This window comes from Leopardus geoffroyi, chromosome C2 (genome assembly GCF_018350155.1).
Source record: "Leopardus geoffroyi isolate Oge1 chromosome C2, O.geoffroyi_Oge1_pat1.0, whole genome shotgun sequence".
Taxonomy (NCBI): Eukaryota; Metazoa; Chordata; class Mammalia; order Carnivora; family Felidae; genus Leopardus; species Leopardus geoffroyi.
The window spans coordinates 114,576,448-114,589,753 of NC_059333.1; the positions used below are offsets into that span (position 1 = coordinate 114,576,448).

At 35.9% G+C, this 13,306-nt stretch overlaps 2 protein-coding genes across 9 annotated transcripts in view; one reads left to right on the plus strand and one right to left on the minus strand.

Moving 5' to 3' along the window:
• The window catches only part of PFN2 (profilin 2), a 103,290-nt gene that overhangs the window by 75,996 nt on the left and 13,988 nt on the right, over nucleotides 1–13,306 (plus strand). For 2 of the 3 annotated variants that reach the window (XR_006718650.1, XR_006718651.1), the window contains 2 exons: nucleotides 5,411–5,415; nucleotides 8,146–8,373. The exons of the other annotated variant lie outside the window; for it this stretch is intronic. The gene's annotated coding sequence lies outside the window, so the exon portion shown is untranslated. Of the gene's footprint in view, nucleotides 1–5,410; nucleotides 5,416–8,145; nucleotides 8,374–13,306 lie in introns of those variants that run through there. 3 annotated transcript variants of the gene reach the window in all.
• RNF13 (ring finger protein 13) overlaps nucleotides 1–13,306 on the minus strand; it is a 165,179-nt gene that overhangs the window by 66,741 nt on the left and 85,132 nt on the right. For 4 of the 6 annotated variants that reach the window (XM_045503296.1, XM_045503293.1, XM_045503294.1 and 1 more), the window contains one exon: nucleotides 1,099–1,186. In XM_045503296.1, the coding sequence (XP_045359252.1) occupies nucleotides 1,099–1,186 (88 nt within the window). Of the gene's footprint in view, nucleotides 1–1,088; nucleotides 1,187–13,306 lie in introns of all 6 variants that reach the window. The other 2 variants (XM_045503298.1, XM_045503297.1) reach the window with 1 other exon arrangement.

Below are 13,306 nucleotides of genomic sequence, written 5' to 3' on the forward strand. Positions count from 1 at the left end.
CCAGATTATCATCTGTGCTTTTGATCTACCGATTAGAGGTTCCAGTGACAACCCCCTCCTTGGGTCTAATGAATTTGTTAGAGTGCCTCATGGAGCCCAGAGAAATTATCTACTTACTAGATAGCAGTTTATTATGAAAGAATGTAATTCAGGAAGAGCCACATGGAAGAAATGCATAGGGCAAGGTTTGTGAGAAGGGCACACTCTTCCAGGCATGGAACTCTCCCCAAATCTCCACATGTTTACCAACCTAGATGCTCTCTGAACCCTGTCATTTTGGGTTTTATGGAGGCTTCATTACACAGACATGACTGATTAAACCATTGGCCACTAGAGATCTATTCAACCTCCAGTCCCTTGCCTCTCCCCAGAGATCAGAGAGATGGGACCGAGAGCTCCAATTCTCTCATCAAATGGTTGGTTTTCCAGCCTACCGGGCACCTTCCTTAGGTGGAGTCCAAAAGTCATGTCATTAACATAACAAAAGATACCTTTATCACTGTCACCAAATTAAGTGAAAGCATACAGCTTAAAAATCTCGGATTAAAGCCAGTTATTTGGTTAAAATTGGCTCATTTTCCCTACAAGATAATATTTAGTCGAGAATAAGGGAAAACATTCCTATTTTGAATAAAAAGCTATAGGCATGTCACTGTATATTAAGAAACTAATAACCAACTGGTGTAAGAAAGCTCAAGTATGTAGCTTTGAAATTTTACAAGAATGTAGCAGCTACTTGGTATATCCACTTAATATTGTGAATCTCTAAATAAATCACAAAAATCCTTCTATGGAAGCCTCAACTCAGCATGTTTATCTCTATTTAATGCTTTGGTTTTCCTTTGGTTTTTGCCAAAATATCAACACATCTATAATGAAACACAAAGGTAAAAGAAAATGAAACAACTATTTGGAAAAGAACAAGTCAAGTTCACTTCAATATGAATAAAATTGTCCCAACAGGGTTAAGATGAGAGTTACCTTTCTGATAGAAAAGAAATTTGCTTTTTAAACAGAAAATGTGAAGAAAAAAATCTTAAGTTTTAGTTTCAAAAGATCTGTCAAACAGGAGAGAAGAAAAGTGATACCTGTACTTACTGTCGTTGGATCCCATGCTAATGAGGTCATCAGAGTCAACATTGTGAACTATGGCTGCTTTGTATCCTGCTCTCTGTGCATTTAAAACCTGCAGGTCAGAAAAACAATCATGTCATATATGAGGAAGAGAGTGCTTCGTCATACAGTCACTCAACTTCAACATAAATTAGCAAGTCTATACCATGTGTCTAGTACACATACACATACACAAGATTATGTATATATGTAAGAATGGATCTCAAATATGTTCTTGAAATAGAACATGCTTTACAATTGATTTTCAATGACTTTAGACATCTTCTTGACTTCGTTAATGGCACTAAATGAATGAGAAACAAATAAAAAAACAGAGATGGGGTGCCTGGGTGGCTCAGTCTGTTCAGCGTCCGACTTGGCTCAGGTCACGATCTCGCGGTATGTGAGTTCGAGCCCCGCATCGGGCTCTGTGCTGACTGCTCAGAGCCTGGAGCCTGTTTCAGATTCTGTGTCTCCCTCTCTCTCTGACCCTCCCCCGTTCATGCTCTGTCTCTCTCTGTCTCAAAAATAAATAAACGTTAAAAAAAAAAAAAATTGAAAAAAAAAAAAAACAGAGATACAAGCTCAAATAGTAGAAAGATCCAAAGCAATAAACCTGTCTGGTGCTAATACGTAGAGACCTGCTATGCTCAGGCTCAAGAGTCATCAGCCCTTGAGCATTCAAATCGACCTCTGCTGCTTACTAGTGGGATAAACTTGGACAAATTATTTTTTCTCATGTGGATTAATCAGAATAATTTTATCCTACCACTGAAAAAGAAAACAACCAATCTTCAGGAGATAAGATTGCCTCGAGGAACCAATATTTTATTCATCTTTACAGCCTCGATAGCACCCGCAAAATAGCCTCACAGAATAGGCACTCACTAAACATTACTTGAATGAGTAAATGTATAAAATATACGCTCTAATTAATAGCCCACATTATAACATTACAAACACAAGAGAGGAAATTAGGCAGAGCTCTTTTTTTTAAGCTTATTTATTTATTTTGAGAGAGAGACAGGGAGAGAGGGAGGGAGGGAGGGGGGAGAATGCGCATTCGTGAGCAGACGAAGAGCAGAGAGGCAGAGAGAGAATTCCAAGCAGACACCATGCTGTCAGCACAGAGCCTAAAGCAGGGGTTCGATCCCAAGAACCATGAGATCATGACCTGACCTAAGTCGAGAGTCTGAGCCATCTTAGTAGCCCAAGCAGAGACAGTTTAAGAAACTAATTAAAATAGAACAAATAGTTCACCAACACAGGTAGTACTGCTGTAACGTTAGGAATACAGCAAGAAAATTAACCAGCCAACAAAACTGTTACAAGGAATGTTCTGTAGTCCTGCAAGAAAATGTCAATAATAAGAAAGGTTTTTTTTGTTTGTTTGTTTATGTGTCCATTTTTAAGCAGATTTTGTTACCCAGCTAAAATTGAGAAAATGATAGCTTTAAAGCTTCTCCCCATAGATACTGCCGCTGTTTCAAGGGGAAAGAAAAATACTCTTAAGAAAGATTATTAGTTTCTAAATCTTATTTCTTATTTACTACTTATATATTAATCTATTATTCATTCATTATGTTACCATAGCAGGCAAGACTTCATGTAGATTTCACTTAAACAAAAGTAGAGTTGGCTGGGGTTGCTATTAGTTTATTTGATGCTTTAATGACCATTTTAACTGTTCCCCAAAAGCTAGCCAAGTAACTAAGGAGAAATGTTTCTTGCACACATCCAAGAACAACTGTTCCCAGAGATACAATTTAAGAAATATAAAATTCATATCAAAAGCTGTTCTTTTCTAATAAAAAAACAAGTTTGGCTTTCTTTTTAAAGCCAATTAATGCACACAGTCATTGAAATTACATGTATTAGCTTGTTTCTCTGCAAAATATATATTTGTGAGCAAAGATACAACATGATAGGACACGCAGAAAAGAGGTCTCAGGAGCCATAATAAAGAGTAAAAAAGGGGGCGCCTGGGTGGCTCAGTCGGTTGAGCATCTGACTTCGGTTCAGGTTATGATCTCCCTGTTCATGCATGGGTTTGAGCCCTGCATCGGGTTCTGCACTGGCAGCGTGGAGCCTCCTTGAGATTCTCTCTCTCTCCCTCTCTCTCTGCCCCTCCCTCCTCAATAAATAAATAAACATTAAAAAAAAAAAATAAAGCTTCTCTATTAAAAAAAAAAAGTAAAAAAAGTTCAACTCAGTAAGTATTTGAGTTCACATAATAAAACTACATTAAGGTACTGTGCGACACAATGCAGAACTCAAAAGGTGAATCAGAAACCATCACTATCCTCAAAGAAATCTCAATACTCACGGATATCCAAACAGGTCAAGTACTTTCTTGTCTCTCTATCTCCTCACACTATTATCTCTGCTAGTAATAAGGTTTTGTCTTCTGAATCAGGCCTTAAAATTCCATGATCTCCATGAAGCCTGCCTGTTCAATGCCCTATTCTGCATGTTTTTTTTCAAGCACCCACATAATTCCTCCCCGCTTAGAGTATTTATATAATTTTTTTTACATTTTTTCTTAAAGATCTTATATAGTGCCTTACATTATATTTACATATACATGTACTATCCCATTTCGAAAAAAAACCCTTCATGGGGTCCTTAAATTTCCCTCAGTTGTCTGTGTGAACTTTTGTGGTAAGAAGGGACAAAGCAATCATCAATTTTACAAAAGGTTTTCTGACCCCCAAATTGTTAAGAACCACCAAAATAAATTATTGGATTTACAACAATCTGCTACATGTATAACTAAATCTAGTCATTAGGTTCTTAAAATTGCATGGAGCAAATGAGGAGAAATGTTTCTTTCACACATTCAAAATGCAATTGTTTCCATAAATACAGTATTATATCAATATCAAAAGCTGTTCTCTGCTAACAAAATAATAAAATTCCTGAAACAGAAAACTTAGAAAACCACTAAAATACAGAGGAATTTTGAACGTACAAGTGTGAATTCCAAAAAATAGAAACATGTTTCCCCAAGGCTTTTGTTATTGTTTTTATTTATCTCTAAAATAAAGTATTAAAATTAAATCAAGAAACATATTACATATGGAACCAACAGACTTATGAATACAAACGAGGAAAATACATCCATGTTTATAAACCTCAAAACTCAAGCGTCAGTCAAATTAAATTACATTTTTAACTAAGCAGCAGCTGGTATTTTTAAGAACACAAGGCAAAAATAAAACCTAAATCATTTAGTAAACATGTGCAAAGTTTCACATTCATAAAATGCAACCTCAAACACATGGTGTCAGATGGAGGCAAAGAACTCAAAGATTCATGAATAAAAAGCATGCACGGTGAACAAACCTAAATTCCAAGAGACATCAAAACTGAGAATTTCAGTCAAAAGCCTTCTGAATTGTATTGCCAATCTGCCTTTTTAAGAAGACTGATTGATCAGAGCTATTAAGCTGAAATTGTGGTGAATACTGTAAATATTTTACATCCAATCAACAAACTAGCTGCAACTAAATTATGATGGCCAGGTGGCACCTACCCAAGAGTTTTGAAGAAATATGGGACTGCTGACTTGTTATTATAAGTAGCCAGTATGTCAGAAGACAGCAGACTGACAATGGAAGAGCCTTCAATAAGACAGGTTCTCAAAAAGGAACCCTGGAGGGGCACCTGGGTGGCTCGGTTGGTTAAGCGTCCATCTTTTGATTTCAGTTCAGGTTACGGTCTCACAGCTCATGAGAGTGAGCTGCATGTCAGGCTCTGCACTGACAGCGTGGAACCTGCTAGGGATTCTCTCTCTCCCTCCCTCTCTGCCCCCAACCCCACTCTCAAAATAATAAATAAGAGGAACCCTGGAAATGACAAAATAGTCCATCTTATTTCCAGACTGGACAAATTCGTAATACTGACACTAATAAAATAAGCCTTGTAAGAAGAATTGATTGAGCTGTCAAGATCATAGGTAGAGATCTTTTATGGGACACAAAGGCATGAGAAGTTGGGGGAAACTGTTGATGGAATACACAAAACAGGCTGCAGACCATAAGCTATAATCAATAAAGGAAACCTCTATATGCTAGTGCTTTATATATACTATCTCTAATACCTAACACAACTCTACATAGTATTTTGGAAATGAGGAAAAATAGGTAAATGAAACTGCCCTAAGATCACATTTAGGCAGAGCTGAGATGTGAATATACTTTTATCTGATTACACAGAGAAGCATGGGATTTCCAATGATTCAGGAGGAGAAACAGAACAATTAATCTCACTTAACATTTTACAAATGTCTGGGAAGAGGAAGTAAACTGAGAAAGCATCAAGACTCAGACACCATGATTGTAAAATCTTGTGGGCCAAATAAAAAAGTGCTAAAATATTGTAACACAGTTTGTGGAAACATAGAGGGGGAAAAAGGTGTAGGCTGAAACACCTATGGCAGATTTTATGGGACTTGAATTACACTTTAATAAAGAGAGAAGATTTGAGCTAACAGTAGAAAAGAGTTAGGGTAAATTTCTCATATGAAATATAAGAAAAATAACAGAAGTCAGGATCTAGCGAAGCCTGTTAAAAACAAAACAAAATAAAACACAGAGTTGACATTACTAAACAAAGAAGAATGTCACTGAAAGGAAGAGCAGCAGAGTTAAAATTATACTCTTGGAATGAGATTACCAGGCTTCAAATTCTGACTCTGTCATATGCGAGCTGTACAAACTTAGACAACCAAGCACTTAAATAGTGCTTAAACAGTACCTGGCACATATTAAATAAGTGCTGGCTATGATTATTGTCATTGCTATTGATTTTTACTGTTGCTCTAGGAGACTCAGAGGTGAGAAGAGAGAGAATAAAAGGGGACAGACTGTGTAGTACCTTAAAGACCATTCAGAAAAACAGATAAGGGGTCTACTCTGTCAAGGGTTTACATAAGGCAAGTGAATAAGGGGTTGACATGGCTAAGGCAGTATTTTAGAACAATTTGGTATACTGAGATTGATCTGGAAAGGAAAAACTGAAGACTCAGGGCTGCTATGACAAGGCAGAATAATAGAATGATGGAAATGATATGAAAGAAAATAGAACGATGGCAATGATATGAAAGAATGCTATCCTTTATTCTTCTTCATAAACTAATTTTTGAACCTAGGAAACTTGGGGGATGCACTTAACCAAAAATGGGAAAGCTGAGAAGTGCAGGTTGTTTTCATAAGGACAAAGAAAGGAATGACTCTGAGCACACTAAATCTGAGAGGTAGCAAGGTTTCTATATATAGAATTTTTTCTAGGTAGATAAAACAGATTAAGATGAGATAAAAACTTAAAGATTTTCAACATTAATTCACTCATTCATTCAACAAATATTTGAAATAAATCTACCCACCTGGTGTTAAAAATAATTACCCTATCAAAATAACACCAGCATTCTTCACAAAGCTACAACAAATAATCCTAAAATTTGTATGGAACCAGATTAAGACTCTGAATAGCCAGAGCAATCTTGAAAAATAAACCCAAAGCAGGAGGCATCACAATCCCGGACTTCAAGCTGTAATCATCAAGACAGTATGGTACTGGCATAAGAACAGACACTCAGATCAATGGAACAGAATAGAGAACCCAGAAATGGACCCACAAACCTATGGCCAACTAATCTTTGACAAAGCAGGAAGGAATATCCAATGGAATAAAGACAGTCTCTTCAGCAAGTGGTGAAGGGAAAACTGGACAGCGATATGCAGAAGAATGAACCTGGACCACTTTCTTAACCGTACACAAAAATAAACTCAAAATGGATGAAAGACCTAAATGTAAGACAGGAAGCCACCAAAATCCTCAAGGAGAAAGCAGGCAAAACCTCTTTGATCTTGGCCGCAGCAACTTCTTACTCAACACATCTCTGGAGGCAAGGGAAACAAAGGCAAAAATGAACTACTGGGACCTCATCAAAATAAAAAGCTTCTGCACAGTGAAGGAAACAATCAGCAAAACTAAAAGGCAACCAGCAGAATAGGAGAAGATATTTGCACGACATATCAGATCAAGGGTTAGTAGCCAAAATCCATAAAGAACTTACCAAACTCAACACCCAAAAAACAAATAATCCAGTGAAGAAATGGGCAAAAGGCATGAAAAGACACTTCTACACAGAAGACATCCAGCTGGCCAACCGACACATGAAAAAATGCTCAACATCACTCATCATCAGGAAAATACAAATCAAAACCACAATGAGATACCACCTCACACCTGTCAGAATGGCTAACATTAACAATTCAGGCAACAACAGATGTTGGCTAGGATGCGGAGAAAGAGGATCTCTTTTGCCCTGCTGGTGGGAATGCAAGCTGGTGCAGCCACTCTGGAAAACAGTATGGAGGTTCCTCAAAAAATTAAAAATAGAACTATCCTATGACCCAGCAATTGCACTACTGGGTATTTATCCAACGGATACAGGTGTGCTGTTCCGAAGGGACACGTGCACCCCAATATTTATAGCAGCACTATAATGTCCATCAATGGATGAATGGATAAAGAACATGTGGTACATATATACAATGGAGTATTACTTGGCAATCAAAAAGAATGAAATCTTGGCATTTGCAACTACGTGGATGGAACTGGAGGGTATTATGCTAAGTGAAATTAGTCAGAGAAAGACAAATATCATATGACTTCACTCATATGAGACAAAACAGATGAACATAAGGGAAGGGAAGCAAAAATAATATAAAAACAGGAAGGGGGACAAAACATAAGAGACTCTTAAATATGGAGAAAAACCAGAGGGTTACTGGAGAGGTTGTGGGAGGGGGGATGGGCTAAATGGGTAGGGGGCATTAGGGAATCTACTCCTAAAATCATTGTTGCACTATATGCTAACTAATTTGGATGTAAATTAAAACAGTAAAATTAAAAAATTAAATAATTAAATAAATAAACTTGTAATAAAACGTAACCCATTCACAGTTTTACATTTCCTACAGTCTTCAAACCCCTTTAACATCTATACGTGAACTAAGTGTAAAGATACTACAAAGAAGCAGACCTGTGTATATCTCTAAGCTATATACCTGCAAGAATTGTAAAAATTCAACAGAGCTGACTTTCCTTCATGGGAAAGGACCTTGAAAAGAACTCAATTATTGTATCAGACAGCAGTCCAGATGGTCATGTAAAATAAGAGACACTTGTAACAACAGTATTTTTTTTTATCTGAAATGCATTTCAAATAAAAGACTCAAGTCTTTATCTGAATTATAGTATTCTTTTTGCATGAAGAATAATTTGTAACACTTGAACAACAGGGAAAAGGTGAGCTCAAAACCAAGATTACTTCAGAAAGACAGGTAATATTCCATGAACACCATACACTTACCTCATTGTAGCTGCCCAGTGTTTCTGAGAACATCTGCCTTCAAGTGATGGGCAAAAGATATTTGATTCAAAATGGTAGTCAATTTTAAATATATTCTCTAATTTTTGTGATAAAACCTTAAGTTTAGTTGATTATTTCAACATTTTATTCTAAATGTAAAAAGGTGATTTATTTTAACTAGGAAGCTGAAAGAATGTACTGAAATATGTCAGAGTGAGTAATTCATTCAGAATAAAAATATGATTTAGAGGGAAATTTCCGGGATGTTACAATTTTATTTACTAAAACAAGCAAAGTGATAATAGAAATTTTAAAAGATGCAATAAATATAGGGAAAATTCTACTCTCCTGGCTTGGGTATAAATATAAAAAATATATCTATCTTGAGATGCATTGTAAGTGCTTGACTACTAGGAAGAGAGTGCCTAAATTTTCTTGAACTTCCATTTAATCATGTGGTACCTTCAGTGACTTTAAAGCATCTTTTATTTTCCTTTGGCTCTCAATTTACTTTCCTGCCCAAGAATGAACTTGAGTTCACATTTTAAATAGATACTTTAAAACATTTCTACATTGATAGTGTTGTCTACAAAAAAAAATAACTAACATCATATTTTCTGGTGAAACACTAAATGTCTTCTGAGTAACAGCAGCAAGGGAAAGATATTCACTCAGGCCACATCTATTCAGCATTGTACTGAAAGTCTGGCCAATGAAATAAGGAAGGTGGAGGGCACAGGGCAGAGTGGGGGTGGAGAAGAGAGAAGAAAAGTGATTACAAAGATCACAAAGGAAGGTGCTCTTAATTTGCAAATTGATATAATCGACCTGATGAATTAATAAAAGGCTACAAGAGGAAACAACTGAGTTTAGAATTCTATATCCAGTTTAAACTCTTCCTTCAAAAAAAAAGATGAAATTAAGATATTTCCAGATCAACAAAAACAGAGAATTTGTGTCAGTAGACCTACAAGAAATATTTTAAAAACTCCTTCAGGCTGAGATGAATGAAGAGTAGTCAATAATTTGAATCTACAGGGGCACCTGGGTGGCTCAGTCGGTTAAGTATCCGACTTTGGCTCAGGTCATGATCTCACAGCTTGTGAGTTTGAGCCCCGCATCAGGCTCTGTGCTGACAGCTCAGAGCCTGGAGCCTGATTTGGATTCTGTGTCTCCCTCTCTCTCTGTCCCTCCCCTGCTCACATGCTGTCTCTCTCTCAAAAATAAATAAATATTAAAAAAAAATTTTTTTAATAAAAAAAATAATTTGAATCTACACAAAATAAACAGCATCAGTAAATGTAACTACGTAGGTAATATGAAAGCAGTATAAAGACATTTTTATTTGTGACTCTTTTCTTCTCCTATTTGCTTTAGAAGACAGCTGCTAAGAAAAATAATGTCTTAATGGACTTATATAAAGATACAATTTATATGACAATAATAGTACAATAGCATGATAGAGAAGGTAGGGAATAAAGGTATATTGGACCAAATTTTTTATATACTATTTAAACTGACTTAGTATTAATCTGAACTACATTGTTTTAATTTAAAATGTTAACTGCAATACCAGGACAATCACTATGAAAATAATTTAAAAATGTATAGAAGAAACAATAAGGAACTTAATAAGGTATGCTAGAAAATACCCATTTAACACAAAAGAAGGCAGGAATTGAAAAAATAAAAAAGACATGAGTGAGAGGAAACAAATTAAGTGGCAGAGGTAAATCCTATTTTATAAGTAGTTACACTAAAGGTAAACAGACTGAATATTCCAATAAAACACCAGAGAATGACAGAATGGATTAAAAAACATGTTCCATCTATGTGCTTTCTATAAGAAAATCAAACTTTAAACAATTCAAGGACACATATAGGTTGAAAATGAAAGGAAAAAGATATATCGTGCAAACAGTACAAAACTTAAAGATAAAAATTCTTGGGGCGCCTGGGTGGCGCAGTCGGTTAAGCGTCCGACTTCAGCCAGGTCACGATCTCGCGGTCCGTGAGTTCGAGCCCCGCGTCAGGCTCTGGGCTGATGGCTCAGAGCCTGGAGCCTGTTTCTGATTCTGTGTCTCCCTCTCTCTCTGCCCCTCCCCCGTTCATGCTCTGTCTCTCTCTTTCCCAAAAATAAATAAACGTTGAAAAAAAAAAAATTTTAAAAAAAAAGATAAAAATTCTTATTAAGACAAAGACATTTTATAATGTTTTCCATCAGGAAGATACAGGCACTATAAAAGTATATGCACCTAAATACAGAGTTCCAAAATATACGAACCAGAAACAGAGAAAAGTGAAGGGAGAAACACACAATTCAACAATAATAGTTGGAGACGTCAGTGCCCCACTCTTTCTAATGGATAGAAGAACTAGTCAGAAGATAACAAAGACATGGAAGACTTGAACAAAACTATAAACCAGCTACACCTTACAGACCTCTATAAAACATTCTATTCAACAATAAACATTCTTCTCAAGTGCATATTCTCCAGGGTAGACCAGATGTTAGGCCATTAAATAATCTTCAATAACTTTAAAAGTACTAAAATCATACAAAGTTCTCCAAACACAATGAAGTTAGAAATCAATATTAGACGGAAATTTGAGAAATTCACAAATATGTCAAAATTAGACAACACAGCCTGAATAACCCATGAGTCAAAAAAGAAATCACCAGGGAAATTGTAAGATACTTTGAGATGATGAAAACAAAACATATCAAAACTTATGCAATGCAGCTAACACTGTGCATTTGACAAAATCAACACACTTTCATGATAAAAACCCTCAATAAATATCAAAACAGTATGGTACTGGCACAAAAATAGACACATGGATCAATGGAAAAAAATAGAAAGCCCAGAAATAAACCCCACACTTAGATGGCCAATTAATCTACAACAAAGGAGGCAAGAATATACACAATGGGAAAAAGATGGTCTCTTTAACAAATGGTGTTGGGAAAATGGTCAACTACATGCAAAAGAATGAATATGGACTACTTCTTATACCATCCAGAAAAATAAACTCAAAATGGATTAAAAATCTAAATGTGAGACCTGAAACCACAGAACTCCTAGAAACAAACAGAGGCAGTCATCTCTGACATTGGCCTTAGTGACATTTTCCTAGATATGTCTCCTCAGACAAGGGAAACAAAAGCAAAAATAAACTACTGGGACTACACCAAAATAAAAAGCTTTTGCAGAGTAAAACAAATCATTAACAAAACAAAAAGGCAACCTACTGAGTGGGAGAAGATATTTGCAAATGATTTATCTGGTAAGAGGTTAATATCCAAAATATACAAAGTATACAACTCAACACCAAAATATCTGTTGATGAGGATGTGGAGAAAAAGGAACCCCAGGTTACCGCTGGTGGGAATATAAATTAGTGCAGCCACTGTGGAAAGCAGTATAGAGGTTCCTCAAAAATTAAAAATAGAAATACCCCATAACCCAGTAATTCTACTACCGGTATTTACCTAAACAAAACAAAAACACGAATTCAAAAAGATATATGCACCCCCATGTTTACTGCTGCATTATTTACAATACCCAAGACACAGAAGCAACTTAAGCGTCCACTGATAGAAGAATGGATAAAGAAAATGTGGTGGATGTGTGCGCGTACACACACACACACACACACACACACACACACACACACAATGTAGGATTACTCAGTCATAAAAAAGAATGAGATCTTGCCATCTGCAGGACAATATGGATGGACCTAGAGGTATTATGCTAAGGGAAATAAGTCAGACAAAGGCAAATACCAAAAGATTTCATTTATGTGTGAAATCTAAAAACCAAAACAAAGCAGAAACAGCGCAAGTACAGACAGCAAACTGGGGTTGCCAGAGGGGAAGAGGATGAGGGCAAAAAGGGATGAAGGGGAGTGGCAGGTACCAGCTTCCAGTTACGGGAAAAAAAAAAAGTCACAGGGATGAAAAGTAGAGCATAGGGAATACAGTCGATGGTATTGTAATACCGTTGTATGATGACAGACGATAGCTATGCTTGTGGTGAGTATAGTGTAACACATAGAGTTGTTAAATCACCATGTTGTACACCTGAAACTAATGTAACATTATGTGTTAACTACACTTCAATTAAAGAAAATGGAAGAAAAAGGATAATCTTCAACAAATGGTGCTGGAACAATTAAACATCCATATGCAAAAAAATGAAATAAAAAACAATTTTGATGTATCCCTTGTACCAAATTCAAATGACAACTAAAAATGAACCACTTAGACCTAATTTAAAACATTAAAACTACAAAATTCCTAGAAGAAAATATAAGGGGAAACCTTTGTGACCTTAGGAAGGCAAATTTTTTTTTTTTTATATATAACACCAAAAGTACATTCATAAAAAGAGAATTAGGTTTCATCAATATTGAGAATTTCTTCTCTTCAAAAGGCATGTCAGGAAAAAAACAAGCCATAGGCTAGAAGAAAATGTTTGTACTATGCATATCTGATAAAAACAAAAAACTTGGTTAACTTTTTAGAATTCATTTTGATGATTATTCTAGTAATGACAGCAAAAGACTAAAGAGACTCTCTACCAAGAAGGCACACTGGTGGCAAATACACATGTGAAAAGTGCTCAGAAAAAAACTGATGAATGCATGAATGAATGAATGAATGAATGATGGGTCTGGCTTTCCTGAAGGCATCTGCTACTTGATTAACTGTTTAGAATCCATTTTGATGATTACTCTAGTGATGAGAGCAAGTGAAAGAATTCTAGTGCAAACATACATACTAAAGCAAGATAAAAATAAGTTGTA